This window comes from Nomascus leucogenys, chromosome X (assembly GCF_006542625.1).
Source record: "Nomascus leucogenys isolate Asia chromosome X, Asia_NLE_v1, whole genome shotgun sequence".
NCBI classification, from domain to species: domain Eukaryota; kingdom Metazoa; phylum Chordata; class Mammalia; order Primates; family Hylobatidae; genus Nomascus; species Nomascus leucogenys.
This window is the reverse complement of record NC_044406.1, coordinates 60,395,762-60,415,805: the sequence shown is the minus strand read 5'-3', so window position 1 is coordinate 60,415,805 and position 20,044 is coordinate 60,395,762. Positions and strand designations below refer to the sequence as shown.

Genomic DNA, 20,044 nt, shown 5'->3' with positions numbered 1-20,044 from the left:
ACCCCATCTGAAGGTCACCAACATCAAAGACCAAAGGTAGATAAATCCATGAAGATGAGGAAAAACCAGCACAAAAAGGCCGAAAATTCCAAAAACCAGAATGTCTCTTCTCCTCCAAAGGATCACAACTCCTTGCCAGCAAGGGTACAAAACTGGATGAAGAATGAGTTTGACGAACTGACAGTAGACGTCAGAAGGTGGGTAATAACAAACTCCTCTGAGCTAAAGGAGCATGTTCTAATGCAATGCAAGGAAGCTAAGCACCTTGAAAAAAGGTTAGAGAAATTGCTAACTAGAATAACCAGTTTAGAGAACATAAATGACCTGATGGAGCGCAAAAACACAGCATGAGAACTTCATGAAACATACACAAGTGTCAGTAGCTGAATCGATCAAGCAGAAGAAAAGATATCAGAGATTGAAGATCAAATTAATGAAATAAAGTGGGAAGACAAGATTAGAGAAAAAAGAATGAAAAGGAATGAACAAAGCCTCCAAGAAATATGGGACTATGTGAAAAGACCAAACCTACCTTTGATTGGTATACCTGAAAGTGACGGGGAGAATGTAACCAAGTTGGAAAACACTCTTCAGGATATTATCCAGGAGAACTTCCCCAACCTAGCAAGGCAAGCCAACATTCAAATTCAGGAAATACAGAGAACACCACAAAGATATTCCTTGAGAAGAGCAACCCCAAGACACATAATTGTCAGATTCACCAAGGTTGAAATGAAGGAAAAAATGTTAAGGGCAGCCAAAGAGAAAGGTCGGGTTACCCACAAAGGGAAGTCCATCAGACTAACAGCTGATCTCTCAGCAGAAACCCTACAAGAAGAGAGTGGGGCCAACATTCAACATTCTTAAAGAAAAGAATTTTCAACCCAGAATTTCATATCCAGCCAAACTAAGCTTCATAAGTGAAGGAGAAATAAAATCCTTTACAGACAAACAAATTCTGAGAGACTTTGTCACCACCAGGCCTGACTTACAATAGCTCCTGAAGGAAGCACTAAACATGGAAAGGAAAAACCGGTACCAGCCACTGCAAAAACGTAACAAATTGTAAAGACTATCAACACCATGAAGAAATGGCATCAACTAATGGGCAAAATAACCAGCTAGCATCATAATGACAGTATCAAATTTACACATAACAATATTAACCTTAAATATAAATGAGCTAAATGCCCCAATTAAAAGACAGAGACTGGCAAATTGGATAAAGAGTCAAGACCCATTGGTGTGCTGTATTCAGGAGACCCATATCACGTGCAAAGACACATATAAGCTCAAAATAAAGGGATGGAAGAATATTTACCAGGCAAATGGAAAGCAAAAAAAGTAGGGGTTGCAATCCTAGCCTCTGATAAAACAGACTTTAAGCCAACAAAAATCAAAAAAGACAAAGAAGGGCATTACATATGGTAAAGGGATCAATGCAACAAGAAGAGCTAACTATCCTAAATATACATGCACCCAATACAGGAGCACCCAGGTTCATAAAACAAATTCTTAAAGACCTACAAAGAGATTTATACTCCCACACAATAATAGTGGGAGACTTTAACACCCCACTGTCAATATTAGACAGATAGACAAGACAGAAAATTAACAAGGATATTCAGGACTTGAACTCAGCTCTGGACCAAATGGACCTAACAGATATCTACCCCAAATCAACAGAATATACATTTTTCTCAGCACCACATCACACTTATTCTAAAATTGACCACATAATTGGAAGTAAAATACTCCTCAACAAATGCAAAGGAATGGAAATCTTAACAACAGAATACAAAAGAATGGAAATCATAGTCTCTCAGACCACAGTGCAATCAAATTAGAACTCAGGATTAAGAAACTCACTCAAAACCACACAGCTACACAGAAACTAAACAACCTGCTCTTGAATGACTACTGGGTAAACAACGAAATTAAGGCAAAAATAAACAAGTTTTTTGAAACCAATAAGAACAAAGACAGAACATATCAGAACCTCTGCGACAGAGCTAAAGCAGTGTTTAGAGGGAAATTTATAGCACTAAATGCCTACAGGACAAAGTGGGAAAGATCTAAAACTGACACCCTAACATCACAATTAAAAGAACTAGAGAAGCAAGAGCAAACAAATTCAAAAACTAGAAGACAAGAAATAACTAAGATCAGAGCAGAACTGAAGGAGATAGAGACACAAAACACCCTTCAAAAAAATCAATGAATACAGGAACTGTTTTTTTGAAAAGATTAACAAAATAGACTGCTAGCCAGACTAATAAAGGAAAGAGAGAAGAATAAAATAGACACAATAAAAACTGATAAATTGGAGATTAACACTGATCCCACAGAAATACAAACTACCATCAGAGAATACTATAAATACCTCTATGCAAATAAACTAGAAAATCTAGAAGAAATTGATAAATTCCTGGACACATATTCCCTCCCAAGACTAAACCAGGAAGACATCAAATCCCTGAATAGACCAATGATAAGTTTTGAAATTGAGGCAGTAATTAATAGCCTACCAACCAAAAAAAGCCCAGGACCAGACAGATTCACAGCTAAATTCTACCAGAGGTACAAAGAGGAGCTGGTACCATTCCGTCTGAAACTATTCCAAACAACAGAAGAAGAGGGATTCCTCCCTAACTCATTTCATGAGGCCAGCACCATCCTGATACCAAAACCTGGCAGAGACACAACAAAAAAGGAAAATTTCAGGCCAATATCCTTGATGAACATCAATGTGAAAATCCTCAATAAAATACTTGCAAACCGAATCCAGCAGCACAACAAAAAGCTTACCCACCACGATCAAGTCAGCTTCTTCCCTGGGATGCAAGGCTGGTTCAACATACGCAAATCAATAAATGTAATTCATCACATAAACAGAACCAATGACAAAAACCACATGATTATCTCAACAGATGTAGAAAAGGCCTTTGATAAAATTCAACACCCTTCATGCTAAAAACTCTCAATAAACTAGGTATTGATGGAACGTATCTCAAAATAATAAGAGCTATTTATGACAAACCCATAGCCAATATCATACTGAATGGGCAAAAGCTGGAAGCATTCCCTTTGAAAACCAGCACAAGACAAGGATGCCCTCTCTCACCACTCCTATTCAACATAAAGTCTGGCCAGGGAAATCAGGCAAGAGAAAGAAATAAAGGGTATTCAAATAGAAAGAGAGGAAGTCAAACTGTATCTGTTTGCAGATGACATGATTGTATATTTAGAAAACCCCATCGTCTCAGCCCATAATCTCCTTAAGCTGATAAGCAACTTCAGCAAAGTCTCAGGATACAAAATCAATGTGCAAAAATCACAAGCCTTCCTATATACCAATAATAGACAAACAGAGAGCCAAATCATGAGTGAACTCCCATTCACAATTACTACAAAGAGAATAAAATACCTAGGAATCCAACTTACAAGGGATATAAAGGAACTCTTCAAGGAGAACTACAAACCACTGCTCAAGGACATAAGAGAGAACACAAACAAATGGAAAAACATTCCATGCTCATGGATAGGAAGAATCAATATCATGAAAATGGCCACACTGCCCAAAGTAATTTATAGATTCAATGCTATCCCCGTCAAGCTACCATTGACTTTCTTCACAGAAGTAGAAAAGACTACTTTAAATTTCATATGGAACCAAAAAACAGCCCATATAGCCAAGACAATCCTAAGCAAAAAGAACAAAGCTGGAGGAATCACTCTATCTGACCTCCAACTATACTACAAGGCTATAGTAACCAAAACAGCATAGTACTGGTACCAAAACAGATATATAGACCAATGGAACAGAACAGAGGCCTCAGAAATAATGCTACCCATCCAAAATCATCTGATCTTTGACAAGCCTGATAAAAACAAGCAATGGGAAAAGGATTCCCTAGTTAATAAATGGTGTTGGGAAAACTGGCTAGCCATATGCAGAAAACTGAAACTGGACCCTTTCCTTACACCTTATACAAAAATTAACTCAAGATGGATTAAAGACTTAAATGTAAGACCTAAAACCATAAAAACCCTACAAGAAAACCTAGATAGTACCATTTAGGACATAGGCATAGGCAAAGACCTCATGACTAAAACACCAAAAGCAATAGCAACAAAAGCCAAAATTGACAAATGGGATCTAATTAAAGAGCTTCTGCACAGCAAAAGAAACTATCATCAGAGTGAATAGGCAACCTACAGAATGGGAAAAAATTTTTGCAATCTATCCATCTGACAAAGGGCTAACATCCAGAATCTACAAAGAACTTAAACAAATTTACAAGAAAAAAAACAACCCCATCAAAAAGTGGGTGAAGGATATGAACAGACACTTCTCAAGAGAAGAGATTTATGTGGCCAACAAACATATGAAAAAAAGCTCATCATCACTGCTCATGAGAGAAATGCAAATCAAAACCACAACAAGATACCATCTCATGCCAGTTAGAACGGCTATTAAAAAGTCAGGAAACGGGGTGGAGCCAAGATGGCGGAATAGGAACAGCTCAGGCCTACAGCTCCCAGCCTGAGCGACACAGAAAACAGGTGATTTCTGCATTTCCGTTTGAGGTACTGGGTTCATCTCACTAGGGAGTGCCAAACAGTGGGTGCAGGACAGTCGGTGCAGCGCACTGTGCGCGAGCCAAAGCAGGGCGAGGCATTGCCTCACTCGGGAAGTGCAAGGGGTCAGGGAGTTGCCTTTCCTAGTCAAAGAAAGGGGTAACAGATGGCACCTGGAAAATCGGGTCAGTCCCACCCTAATACTGTGCTTTTCCAACGGGTCTGGAAAACGGCACACCAGGAGATTGTGTCCCGCACCTGGCTCCGAGGGTCCTATGCCCACGGAGTCTCGCTGATTGCTAGCACAGCAGTCTGAGATCAAACTGCAAGGCAGCGAGGCTGGGGGAGAGGTGCCCGCCATTGCCCAGGCTAGCTTAGGTAAACAAAGCAGCCAGGAAGCTCGAACTGGGTGGAGCCCACCACAACTCAAGGAGGCCTGCCTGCCTCTGTAGGCTCCACCTCTGGGGGCAGGGCACAGACAAACAAAAAGTAAGCAGGAACCTCTGCAGACTTAAATGTCCCTGTCTGACGGCTTTGAAGAGAGTAGTGGTTCTCCCAGCACACAGCTGGAGATCTGACAACAGACAGACTGCCTCCTCAAGTGGGTCCCTCTCCCCTGAGCAGCCTAACTGGGAGGCACCCACAGGTAGGGACAGACTGACACCTCACTCGGCCTGGTACTCCTCTGAGACAAAACTTCCAGAGGAACTATCAGACAGCTGAATTCGTGGTCTCACGAAAATCCACTGTTCTGCAGCCACCGCTGCTGACACCCAGCCAAACAGGGTCTGGAGTGGACCTCTAGCAAACTCCAACAGACCTGCAGCTGAGGGTCCTGTCTGGTAGAAGGAAAACTAACAAACAGAAAGGACATCCACACCAAAAACCCATCTGTACATCACCATCATCAAAGACCAAAAGTAGATAAAACCACAAAGATGGGGAAAAAACAGAGCAGAAAAACTGGAAACTCTAAAAAGCAGAGCACCTCTCCTCCTCCAAAGGAACGCAGTTCCTCAGCAGCAACGGAACAAAGCTGGATGGAGGATGACTTTGACGAGTTGAGAGAAGAAGGCTTCAGATGATCAAACTACTCCGAGCTACGGGAGGAAATTCAAAACAATAGCAAAGAAGTTAAAAACTTTGAAAAAAAATTAGACGAATGGATAACTAGAATAACCAATGGAGAGAAGGGCTTAAAGGAACTGACAGAGCTGAAAGCGAAGTATCGAGAACTACACGAAGATTGCAGAAGCCTCTGTAGCCGATGCGATCAACTGGAAGAAAGGGTATCAGTGATGGAAGATGAAATGAATGAAATGAAGCGAGAAGGGAAGTTTAGAGAAAAAAGAATAAAAAGAAACGAACAAAGCCTCCAAGAAATTTGGGACTATGTGAAAAGACCAAACCTACGTCTGATTGGTGCACCTGAAAATGATGGGGAGAATGGAACCAAGTTGGAAAACACTCTGCAAGATATTATCCAGGAGAACTTCCCCAATCTAGCAAGGCAGGCCAACATTCAGATTCAGGAAATACAGAGAACGCCACAAAGATACTCCTCGAGAAGAGCAACTCCAAGACACATAATTGTCAGATTCACCAAAGTTGAAATGAAGGAAAAAATGTTAAGGGCGGCCAGAGAGAAACGTCGGGTTACCCACAAAGGGAAGCCCATCAGACTAACAGCTGATCTCTCGGCAGAAACTCTACAAGCCAGAAGAGGGGGGGGCCAATACTCAACATTCTTAAAGAAAAGAATTTTCAACCCAGAATTTCATATCCAGCTAAACTAAGCTTCATAAGTGAAGGAGAAATAAAATCCTTTACAGACAAGCAAATGCTGAGTGATTTTGTCACCACCAGGCCTGCCCTAAAACAGCTCCTGAAGGAAGCACTAAACATGGAAAGGAACAACTGGTACCAGCCACTGCAAAAACATGCCAAATTGTAAAGACCATCAAGGCTAGGAAGAAACTGCATCAACCAACGAGCAAAATAACCAACTAACATTATAATAACAGGATCAAATTCACACATAACAATATTAACTTTAAATGTAAATGGGCTAAGTGCTCCAATTAAAAGACATAGACTGGCAAACTGGATAAGGAGTCAAGACCCATCAGTGTGCTGTATTCAGGAAACCCATCTCACGTGCAGAGACACACATAGACTCGAAATAAAGGGATGGAGGAAGATCTATCAAGCAAATGGAAAACAAAAAAAGGCAGGGGTTGCAATCCTAGTCTCTGATAAAATAGACTTTAAACCAACAAAGATCAAAAGAGACAAAGAAGGCCATTACATAATAGTAAAGGGATCAATTCAACAAGAAGAGCTAACTATCCTAAATATATATGCACCCAACACAGGAGCAAGTCATAAAGCAAGTCCTGAGTGACCTACAAAGGGACTTAAACTCCCACATGATAATAATGGGAGATTTTAACACCCCACTGTCAACATTAGACAGATCAACGAGACAGAAAGTTAACAAGGATATCCAGGAATTGAACTCAGCTCTGCACAAAGTGGACCTAATAGACATCTGCAGAACTCTCCACCCCAAATCAACAGAATATACATTTTTTTCAGCACCACACCACACCTATTCCAAAATTGACCACATAGTTGGAAGTAAAGCTCTCCTCAGCAAATGTAAAAGAACAGAAATTATAACAAACTGTCTCTCAGACCACAGTGCAATCAAACTAGAACTCAGGATTAAGAAACTCACTCAAAACCGCTCAACTACATGGAAACTGAACAACCTGCTCCTGAATGACTATTGGGTACATAATGAAATGAAGGCAGAAATAAAGATGTTCTTTGAAACCAACGAGAACAAAGACACAACATACCAGAATCTCTGGGACACATTCAAAGCAGTGTGTAGAGGGAAATTTATAGCACTAAATGCCCACAAGAGAAAGCAGGAAAGATCCAAAATTGACACCCTAACATCACAATTAAAAGAACTAGAAAAGGAAGAGCAAACACATTCAAAAGCTAGCAGAAGGCTAGAAATAACTAAAATCAGAGCAGAACTGAAGGAAATAGAGACACAAAAAACCCTTCAAAAAATTAATGAATCCAGGAGCTGGTTTTTTGAAAAGATCAACAAAATTGATAGACCGCTAGCAAGACTAATAAAGAAGAAAAGAGAGAAGAATCAAATAGATGCAATAAAAAATGAAAAAGGGGATATCACCACCGATGCCACAGGAATACAATCTACCATCAGAGAATACTACAAACACCTCTATGCAAATAAACTAGAAAATCTAGAAGAAATGGATAAATTCTTCAACACATACACCCTCCCAAGACTAAACCAGGAAGAAGTTGAATCTCTGAATAGACCAATAACAGGCTCTGAAATTGTGGCAATAATCAATAGCTTACCAACCAAAAAGAGTCCAGGACCTGATGGATTCACAGCCGAATTCTACCAGAGGTACAAGGAGGAACTGGTACCATTCCTTCTGAAACTATTCCAATTGATAGAAAAAGAGGGAATCCTCCCTAACACATTTTATGAGGCCAGCATTGTCCTGATACCAAAGCCTGGCAGAGACACACCCAAAAAAGAGAATTTCAGACCAATATCCTTGATGAACATTGATGCAAAAATCCTCAATAAAATACTGGCAAACCAAATCCAGCAGCACATCAAAAAGCTTATACATCATGATCAAGTGGGCTTCATCCCTGGGATGCAAGGCTGGTTCAACATATGCAAATCAATAAATGTAATCCAGCATATAAACAGAACCAAAGACAAAAACCACATGATTATCTCAGTAGATGCAGAAAAGGCCTTTGACAAAATTCAACAATGCTTCATGCTAAAAACTCTCAATAAATTAGGTATTGATGGGACATATCTCAAAATAATAAGAGCTATCTATGACAAACCCACAGCCAATATCATACTAAATGGGCAAAAACTGGAAGCATTCCCTTTGAAAACTGGCACAAGACAGGGATGCCCTCTCTCACCACTCCTATTCAACATAGTGCTGGAAGTTCTGGCCAGGGCAATCAGGCAGGAGAAGGAAATAAAGGGTATTCAATTAGGAAAAGAGGAAGTCAAATTGTCCCTGTTTGCAGATAACATGATTGTATATCTAGAAAACCCCATTGTCTCAGCCCAAAATCTCCTTAAGCTGATTAGCAACTTCAGCAAAGTCTCAGGATACAAAATCAATGTACAAAAATCACAAGCATTCTTGTACACCAATCATAGACAGAGAGCCAAATCGTGAGTGAACTCCCATTCATAATTGCTTCAAAGATAATAAAATACCTAGGAATCCAACTTACAAGGGATGTGAAGGACCTCTTCAAGGAGAACTACAAATCACTGTTCAATGAAATAAAAGAGGATACAAACAAATGGAAGAGCATTCCATGCTCATGGGTTGGAAGAATCAATATCGTGAAAATGGCCATACTGCCCAAGGTAATTTATAGATTCAATGCCATCCCCATCAAGCTACCAATGACTTTCTTCACAGAATTGGAAAAAACTACTTTAAAGTTCATATGGAACCAAAAAAGAGCCCGCATCGCCAAGTCAATCCTAAGCCAAAAGAACAAAGCTGGAGGCATCACGCTACCTGACTTCAAACTATACTACAAGGCTACAGTAACCAAAACAGCATGGTACTGGTACCACAACAGAGACATAGATCAATGGAACAGAACAGAGCCCTCAGAAATAATGCCACATAGCTACAACCATCTGATCTTTGACAAACCTGACAAAAACAAGAAATGGGGAAATGATTCTCTATTTAATAAATGGTGCTGGGAAAACTGGCTAGCCATATGTAGAAAGCTGCAACTGGATCCCTTCCTTACACCTTATACAAAAATTAATTCAAGATGGATTAAAGACTTACATGTTAGACCTAAAACCATTAAAATCCTACAAGAAAACCTAGGCAATACCATTCAGGACATAGGCATGGGCAAGGACTTCATGTCTAAAACACCAAAAGCAATGGCAACAAAAGCCAAAATAGACAAATGGGATCTAATTAAACTAAAGAGCTTCTGCACAGCAAAAGAAACTACCATCAGAGTGAACAGGCAACCTACAGAATGGGAGAAAATTTTTGCAACCTACTCGTCTGACAAAGGGCTAATATCCAGAATCTACAATGAACTCAAACAAATTTACAAGAAAAAAACAAACAACCCCATCAAAAAGTGGGTGAAAGACATGAACAGACACTTCTCAAAAGAAGACATTTATGCAGCCAAAAAACACATGAAAAAATGCTCATCATCACTGGCCATCAGAGAAATGCAAATCAAAACCACAGTGAGATACCATCTCACACCAGTTAGAATGGCCATCATTAAAAAGTCAGGAAACAACAGGTGCTGGAGAGGATGTGGAAATATAGGAACACTTTTACACTGTTGGTGGGACTGTAAACTAGTTCAACCATTGTGGAAGTCAGTATGGCGATTCCTCAGGGATCTAGAACTAGAAATACCATTTGACCCAGCCATCCCATTACTGGGTATGTACCCAAAGGACTATAAATCATGCTGCTATAAAGACCCATGCACACGTATGTTTATTGCGGCACTATTCACAATAGCAAAGACTTGGAACCAACCCAAATGTCCAACAATGATAGACTGGATTAAGAAAATGTGGCACATATACACCATGGACTACTATGCAGCCATAAAAAATGATGAGTTCATGTCCTTTGTAGGGACATGGATGAAACTGGAAAACATCATTCTCAGTAAACTATCGCAAGGACAAAAAACCAAACACCGCATGTTCTCACTCATAGGTGGGAATTGAACAATGAGAACTCATGGACACAGGAAGGGGAACATCACACTCCAGGGACTGTTGTGGGGTGGGGGGAGGGGGGAGGGACAGCATTAGGAGATATACCTAATGCTAAATGACGAGTTAATGGGTGCAGTAAAACAACATGGCACATGGATACATATGTAACAAACCTGCACATTGTGCACATGTACCCTAAAACCTAAAGTATAATAATAAAAAAAAAAAAGTCAGGAAACAACAGATGCTGGAGAAGATGTGAAGAAATAGAAATATTTTTACACTGTTGGTGGGAGTGTAAATTAGTTCAAGCATTGTGGAAGACAGTGTGGCGATTCTTCAAGGATCTAGAACCAGAAATACCATTTGACCCAGCAATCCCATTACTGGGTAATACTATAAAGACACATGCACACCTATGTTTATTGCTGCACTGTTCACAATAGCAAAGACTTGGAACCAACCCAAATGCCCATCAATGATAGACTGGATAAAGAAAATGTGGCACATATACACCATGGAATACTATGCAGCCATATAAAAGGTTGAGTTCATATCCTTTGCAGGGACATGTATGAAGCTGAAAACCATCATTCTCAGCAAACTACTGCAGGAACAGAAAACCAAACACCACATGTTCTCACTCATAAGTGGGGGTTGAACAATAAGAACACATGGACACAGGGAGGGGTACATCACACACCGGGGCCTGGGGGGGCTAGGAGAGGAATAGCATTAGGAGAAATACCTAATGTAGATGACGGGTTGATGGGTGCAGCAAACCACCATGGCATGTGTATACCTATGTAACAAACCTGCATGTTCTGCACATGTATCCCAGAACTTAAAGTACAATAATAATATAAAAACATATTATATATATACTTTAGCCAAATAAATAAATAAATGAAAATAATCAGCCGGGTGTGGTGGTTCATGTCTGTAATCCCAGCACTTTGAGAGGCCAAGGCGGGTGGATCACCTGAGGTCAGGAGTTCGAGACCAGCCTGGCCAACATGGTGAAACCCCATCTCTACTAAAAACACAAACATTAATCGGGTGTGGTGGCACATAGCTGTAATCCCAGCTACTCAGGAGGCTGAGGCAGGAGAACTGCTTGAACCCAGGAGGTGGAGGTTACAGTGAGCCGAGATAGTGCCACTGCACTCCAGCCTGGGTGACAGAGTGAGACTCTGTCTCAAATACTAATCATCATCATCATCACCATCATCATCACATCTCTGAGAAATCTTTCCTGAATAATCATGTCTGTCCCCACTGTACTGTGCATAAATCTCCATCTCCCACCTAGAACACCTACTGCCTTTAAGTGTTTTCATGTCGGGCTGCTCTGTTAGATTGTGAACTCCAAGGACAAAGACCATGCCTAAAATTATGCCTGAACATAGTTTGTGATTAATGTTTGCTGAATTGAAGTTGCTCTCTCCTATGATTCTACTTCGTGATCACCTGTGAGCCTGGACACTGGATAACTAAGTAAGTATAATTACATGTATGGTAATTATGAGATTCTCAGTGAGAGAATGAGGGGCTCTCCCCATGGGAAAAGCACCCAAGCTTAATATACAGTCTTTGGAATATCAATTCTGGCTCTCTCAGAATTGGATTACTTCTTAGCTTTCAACCATGTTCCAGAGCAATGAGATGTTACTACACTTAAAAATATTAAGCAGTCTGCCTATCCATTAAAGCAGAAGCTAGTGAACACTTCTAAATTTAAGCTGGAATCTTAAGAGAACTTTAGGAATGTAAAAACAATGAGCACATAGCATTCATTATCATTGCTATAGGCCCTTCCTAGTCTTTAGCAAAATGTTCTACTGAAGAAGAAAAGTGCTATACAATGATACTTACAATCTACACTGGAAGGTGGTATAGTATATAGTTCTTTAAGGTTCATGACTGCTTGGTTTGCAATTTGACTCTCTTACTCACTAGTAATGCAACCTAAGGCAAGCTGCTCAACTTCTCTGTAACTGTTCTTCATCTATAAGATGGGACTAATAATAGTATTTCTCTATTAGAGTTGCTGTGAGGCTTAAATGGGATAATATATGTAAAGCACTTAAACAGTGCCTGGCCTTTGATAAGCAATCTGTAAATGTTATTATTTTCATTTTAATTAGTTTGTCAGGAAAAGATCCCAGTCATTTCACAAGTCACCTAATGCCTTGTATATACCAGGACTGGGCTAAATGTAGTGTAATCCACTTTCCCAACCTTTTTTTTTTTTTTTTTTGGAAAGAAAAAAGATGTGACTCTCCACATCTTATAAGTCCAGATATCCAACTCAGATAAGATAGACAACAGCCCCATCATTGCCTACGCAGGGAAGAGGGTTCTATGGATAATACTGTCAAGAATCATATCACTCACATCTAACTTTGGACTTATACTGCTCCTCATCTGTTCTTCATCATTAAATCATGTTTTTGTCTGTTCTGTTATTGTGGAAATAAGTACATACTTACCAACTATAGACCAGGCAAACATCACAATCACCACAAAAAGCCGAACCATGAAGTTTACAGGTCCTGGATCAGCCAAAAGTACCAGCCGGCAAATCAGCATTGCTACTGTCAAGGGAAGTATACAGTAACCCAGCACACAGAGGCTCTGAAAAAAAGATCTTAAAAACAAAATACATTAATAAAGATCATAAATACAGCTGATGGGTGTTATGACACAGCTTATTACATAGATTTCTCTATGTAATGGACTGTTGCCTCCTTCTTGGTACATAACATCTACATCCTAACATTAATTATTAAGTACATGCTTTTGGCCGGGCGCGATGGCTCACGCCTGTAATACCAACACTTTGGGAGGCCAAGGCGGGTGGATCACTGAGGTCAGGAGTTCGAGACCAGCCTGGCCAATATGGTGAAACCCCGTCTCTACTAAAAATACAAAAAAATTAGCCAGGCATTGTGGTGGGCACCTGTAATCCCAGCTGCTCAGGAGGCTGAGGCAGGAAAATCGCTTGAACCTGGGAGGCAGAGGTTGCAGTGAGCTGAGCTTGTGCCACTGCACTCCAGCCTGGACAGAGCGAGACTCCATCTCAAAAAAAAAAAAAAAAAAAAAATTAAGTACATGCTTTAATTTTCTTTCCCCATACTCTTCCTCCTCTCCTCTCAAATCCCTTAAAAGTCAATCATCTAACACCAGATGATCTGCTCTAGTTCCTACAGATATCTTTCTCTGAACCTCTAAGATGGTGGTTCTTAATCCTTTCTAGTTTATAGATCTATTATACTTGAGAATTTGTTAAATTTGCCCCCCAAAACGTACATACTCTTCTTACACAAAAAAGTCTGCCTATGATTTCAGGGCCTGGAAAGGGCATCTGAAGCTTATCAAAGGATCTCAGATAATTTAAGATAATTTAACTTAACAAGGTTATCTCTGTACAGTGGTAGTGGTTTTAAGAACACTTCTCTTTGGCCCTTATTTAGTTTGCTTTTTCTTTAAAACAAAACATCAGGCCAGGTATGGTGGCTCATGCCTGTAATCCCAGCATTTTGGGAGGCCAAGGTGGGAGGATCACTTGAACCCAGGAGTTCAAAACCAGCCTAGGCAATACAGTGGGACCCCATCTCTACAAAAAAATATTTTTTTAATTAGCCAGGCATAGTAGCACATGCCTGTAGTCCCAGCTACTCGGGATGCTGGGGCAGGAGGATCCCAGCTACTTGGGACGCTGAGCCTGGGGGATAGAGGCTGCAGTAAGCCATGCTCACACCAATGTACTCCAGCCTGGGTGACAGAGTGACACCCTGTCTCAAAAAAAAAAAAAAAAAAAATCTAACTAGCCTGTCTTCCTGAATCTAAGATATACTACCTGGCAAGAGGAAAAAAAGAATGCATTTTAATAATACTCACATGTTCCCTCCAAGAAGTTTTGAGTTGAGGGTGATGGTAACTGCACCAAACCAGACAATGACAAACACCTCTGCAAATTGGGGCCCTCCGTCTTTTTCACTATCTGCAGAGTCTCTTTGCAGCATTCTGAGAAAAGGAAACAGCATAAGAATTGCTTAATCTTTTACTTAGGGCAACAAAGTTAAGGCACGGGTTCTCAAACTTTGAATCAGATTGCTGTGCTATACCTCACCTGAAGATCTGTAATATGTAGGTTGTGCTAAAAGGAAAATGACACAAGTATTTGGCAAGGCTCCCTTACTGCAAATTCCAAATGCCTCAGGACTACAAGGGGTGCTCCATTTGACCTTGCTGAAATGTTGAAATGAATTATTGAAGACCTTTTTTTTAAGCAGAGGTTATAAACTGAAGGGTCAAATGTGGCTCATATATGTGAGGTTTTGGGCTTATATAATATTTAAGATGATTTTGAATTTAAGTTGACATTATTTTATTTCACATAAGAATATGAATTTCAGCCGGGCACAGTGGCTCAAGCCTGTAATCCCAGCACTTTGGGAGGCCGAGGCGGGCGGATCACGAGGTCAGGAGATCGAGACCATCCTGGGTAACACGGTGAAACCCCATCTCTACTAAAAATACAAAAAATTAGCCGGGCGTGTTGGCGGGCGCCTGTAGTCCCAGCTACTCGGGAGGCTGAGGCAGGAGAATGGCGTGAACCCGGGAGGCGGAGCTTGCAGTGAGCCGAGATCATGCCACTGCACTCCAGCCTGGGGGACAGAGAAAGACTCCGTCTCAAAAAAAAAAAAATAAAGAATATGAATTTCTAGATTTTCTTGAAAAAACTGTTAGACTTTCTAACACTGAGCCTGCATTCCAACACTGCAACAATCAAGTGTAGCTGACATAAGTACAAGGGGCTTACAGTCACCATATCACATGCATTTAGGTTACTATTCTAGCCTTTAGACACATCAGAATTTGTAGTTCTTGGGTTAAGGTTTCAGTTGAGATATTTAAAAATGGAAATAGCCCAGGTATGGTGGCTTAGCCTGGCCTATAATCTCAGCACTTTGGGAGGCCAAGACAGGCAGATCGCTTGAGGCCAGGAGTTCGATACCAGCCTGGGCAACATGACGAAACCCCTGTCTCTACAAAAAATAAAAAATTAGCTGGCCGTGGTGGCACACGCCTATAGTCCTAGCTACTAGAAAGGCTGAGTTGGGAGAATTGCTTGAGCCTGGGAGGTTGAGGCTGCAGTGAGCTGTAATCACATCACTGACTCAGCCTGGGTAACCGAGTGAGACTGCCTCAAAACCAAATAAAAATAATAAATAAAAATGGAAACAGTCTATAAACCTTTTTAGTTGTTAATTTTTAAAAAATCAAAACATACAGATTATTACTAAAGGGTTTTGCTTTGGAATTGAGTAGCTGAACAACCACTTAAATATCCTTTCTTTGTCTAAGAATTTTACAGATGTAAACTGTTTTGAATACTTGGACTTGGTGTTATTACCAAGAAAAATAATAACTGTAAGCTCATAACCTCTTCTTATTAAACAGTATAGAGAAGTCACACTGTAAGTCTTTCTTGCCCTGCTATGCTACTTGGCAGTATGCACAGGCTTTTGTATTCTATGCTATGCATATTCCATTCCAAGTCCTGACAACCAGATGCAAAGAATGGCCAGCACTCATCACTTGTTGTCTGGAATCCCTATTGTTTCAGCATGGTATGATGGAAAGAATATTCACTAGCCTGGAAGGCAAGAGACCCAGATACTGATCCTAATTCTGTCACTAGATATGTCACTTGATGTCCTGGGACTCCAGTTTTCTGTGCAACTAAGTGGGGTTAAACTGCATAATCTATAAGGTTAATCTTTCAAAAGTAAAAAAAATATATATGCTCGGGATGTCTAATATAAACCCCTCCATCAAGGCATTAGGCTGCATCCCTTGACATGGTTACTAAAAGCATAAGAAATAGTACTCTACATTATTACCTAAATTAATATATGCTCAATTTAAATTTAAAAAATTAGAGAAGTCAGCAAGATACTTAGTGAATTTAGACTCATAAAGGGTTAAGCCTGGAAAGGACCCTCAACCATCTCCCTTTACAGATATGGAAGAGGAGACCCAGAGTGACCAGGTGGGAAGAGATGTGTAATGAACCCTAGAATTACAGAATAAGTAGTGAGGAAACCTGAGGTTGAATCTCAGGTCTACCACTGATTATGTGATCTTGGTTAAATCCTCAACCTTTTTGAAGCTGAGCTTGTTTATCAAAAAAAAAAAAAGAAAATAATTTTAATTCTTGCTATGAGGTTAAAATAAGAGAAAGTATTTTAAAGTTTTCTGCAAACTGGGAAAAATTATACAACCATTGGTTATTAGTAGCCCAAAGTCACATAGCTAGCTGACAGCAGAGTCAGAATGTGAACTCAGAACTGAATTCCAGGGCAGTATTTTTTCCCACTCTATCAATGGTTATATTCATCTCTCTAGTGTAACCTTCTTCTCCTTGCCCTGTCCTCTTCCTTTACATACAATGTGTATGGAAAAGTACAACACTCTGAAACATGATCTTGCTTTTAACTCTCCTACTTCTAATTTATTCTCATTCTCATTCATATTTTTAGTAAGATTACAGAGAATTATGTTTGCAAGCAAAGGGTGCTTAAACTTTAATTCACTTAGTTTAATAATGGGGAGGAACAAGAGAGTAAATAAGTAAATAAATGTTTGTTGAATAGACATGGCTAAAACAGACTAAAATGTCATTGGTTAAGGAAGGTGGGCCTAATTTCATCATATTTTAATTGATTTGGAAAGTGACTTTAGAGGCTTAAATACCTAAGGAGTATAACATGTACAACATGTCATATAAGTCCTAAATGAAATATTCAATCAAAATCCCCCACAATTTTGAAAATCCACAAAAAAGTCTAGTCTAGCTCAAATGACAAAGAAAGAAAATGCAAGTACTTACAATGCGAGTGTCACACAAAGGATCAAAGGGCCCCACAAATCCCCTACAAGACAAGAAAAGACAGAAGCGAAGGTAATATTTTCTGTCTTTATTCCAATACCTACCTCTCTCCCTCCTAGAATTCAGACATCAAGGCTCTCTTTGTCTGCCCAAGCCATCCTACCTCTCCTCTCCCACTACCTGCCCTCCCTGTCCCCTAATTCTGAATGCACTTCTTTACATAGACTTCCAGTTTTGTTTATTTCATATCCCACAAATCACGCTTTCCTTCTCCCCATCTACTAAGACACACACTGGCATGCTATAATTAAAGACCAATGGACAAACAATCAGAAGACCTAGGTTCCCTACCCCATACTCTAAGAAAAAAAGACTATAGCCAAGGCACTTTACCAGTCAGAGACTGCATTAGACAAGGCAAGTATAATCATGCTCAGTTCACAAATACAAAAAATGAAGCTGAGAAGGAAATGACTTGCCTAGCTTTATATGTGGAGGTGGGACCAGAACCTAGGGCTATGGATTTTTTTTTTTTTTTTTTGAGATGGAGCTTGGCTTTTGATGCCCAGGCTGGAGTGCAATGGCGCAATCTCAGCTCAAAGCATCCTCTGCCTCCTGGGTTCAAGCAATTCTCCTGCCTCAGCCTCCCGAGTAGCTGGGATTACAGGCACCCACTACCATACTTGGCTAATTTTTGTGTTTTTAGTAGAGACAAGGTTTCACCATGTTGGCCAGGATAATTTTTGAACTCCTGACCTCAGGTGATCTGCCTACCTTGGCCTCCCAAAGTGCTGGGGTTACAGGCGTGAGCCACCGCACCTGGCCTAATTCCTTTTTGTTTCGTTTTTTTCTTTTTTGAGACAGGGTCTCACTCTGTTGCCCAGGCTAGAGTGCAGTGGTGCGATCATGGCTCACTGCAGCCTCAACCTCCCAGGCTCAGGTGATCCTCCTACCTCAGCCTCCTGAGTAATTGGGACTACAGGCAAACGCCACCACACCCAGCTAATTTGTATTTTTTGTACAGATGGAGTTCCACCATGTTGCCCAGGCTGGTCTCAAACTCTTGGACTCAAGTGATCCACCCGCCTCAGCCTCGCAAAGTGCTGGGATTACAGGCATAAGCCACCACACCCGGCCTGGTCTTTTGATTCTTAGACCAAAGTTCTTGCCACTCTGTCATACTGCTTCCCTTTTATAATTAGTATATTGAATTAATATGGAGTTGCTATTCTTCTAGGTGAAAAAACAGCCCAGTATTGGTAATTTCACAAAGTTAAACTTTAACTAATAACATATGAAAGCTTTCTGAAAACTGCAAAAGGCTCTGCAGGTTCTGCCAACATCAGGTCTAGCAAACATGGTCCTCAATCAAAAGCTGCAGGCTGGGTGCGGTGGCTCACACCTGTAATCCTAGCACTTCGGGAGGCCGAGGCAGGCGGATGGCCTGAGCTCAGGAGTTTGAGACCTGCCTGGGCAACATGATGAAATCCCATCTCTATTAAATACAAAATATTCGCTGGGCATGGTGGCACGTGCCTGTAATCCCAGCTACTCGGGAGGCTGAGGCATGGGAATTGCTTGAACCCAGGTGGCAGAGGTCGCAGTGAGCCAAGATCGTGCCACTGCACTCCAGCCTGGGTGACAGTGCAAGACTCCATCTCAAAAACAAACAAACAAACAAACAAAAAAACAAAAACAGCTGCTGAGTGATTTGCTCGGGTTCGGTAGCTCATGCCTGTAATCCCAGCACTTTGGGAAGCTGAGGCGGGAAGATCACTTAAGGTCAGGAGTTTGAGACGAGCCTGGCCAACATGGTGAAACCCCGTCTCTAACTAAAAATACAAAAAAATTAGCCGGGTGTGGTGGCACATACCTGTAATCTCAGCTACTCGGGAGGCTGAGGCAGGAGAATCCCTTAAACCCGGGAGGCAGAGGTTGCAGTGAGCCTAGATGGCAACCTCCACTCACTACACTCCAGCCTGGGTGACAGAGCAAGACTCTGTCTCAAAAAAACAAACAAAAAAAGCTGCTGAGTGATTTGTATGCCAATAGTTCAGTAGTACATAGCTCAGAGCACAATTACCTTCCTCAATTCATTCCAAAAAGGCAACAATCCCACATCTAATTTTAACCTCACATGTATATAACCTTACCCAAGAGAGGTATGCAAATTTATATACTTAATATTGTTTATTTTTTAATTACATAAGTAATTTTGACACCATTGTGGGAAGTTTGGCAAAGACATAAAAAACCATAATCCTACCACTTCTAATAAAACTGCTGCTAATTTCATTAAATTTTTTTTAACTGCTCAACTTAAAAACTGAATTCAAGTGTACTGTCATGTGCCACATAATGACATTTCGGTCAATGACAGTGGTCCCATAAGTTTATAATGGAGCTAAAAAATTCCTATCACCTAGTGACATCTAGTACATTACTCACGTGTCTGTGGTGATGCTGGTATAAACAAACCTAGTATGTTGCCAGTCATATAAAAATATAGAACAATTATGTACACTACATAATATTCTACTTGATAAAAAATGACTATGTTACTGTGGTTTACGCGTTTACTATACTATACTTTTCATTGTTATGTTGGAGTATACTTCTACTTAAAAAGTTCAGCCTGGGTAACATAGCAAGACCCTGTCTCTAAAAAAATGTGGGGTTTTTTTTGTTTTTTTTTTTTTGTTTGTTTGTTTTTTTTGAGACAGAGTTTCCCTCTT

The 20,044-nt window shown here is 40.4% G+C and overlaps 1 protein-coding gene across 2 annotated transcripts in view; it reads right to left on the bottom strand.

Moving 5' to 3' along the window:
• YIPF6 (Yip1 domain family member 6) overlaps positions 1-20,044 on the bottom strand; it is a 44,894-nt gene that overhangs the window by 7,610 nt on the left and 17,240 nt on the right. For both annotated transcript variants that reach the window (XM_003272666.4, XM_012499104.2), the window contains exons 4-6: positions 17,310-17,352; positions 14,312-14,437; positions 12,901-13,058 (exon numbers count right to left, since the gene is read on the bottom strand). In XM_003272666.4, the coding sequence (XP_003272714.1) occupies positions 12,901-13,058; positions 14,312-14,437; positions 17,310-17,352 (327 nt within the window). The remainder of the gene's footprint in view (positions 1-12,900; positions 13,059-14,311; positions 14,438-17,309; positions 17,353-20,044) is intronic.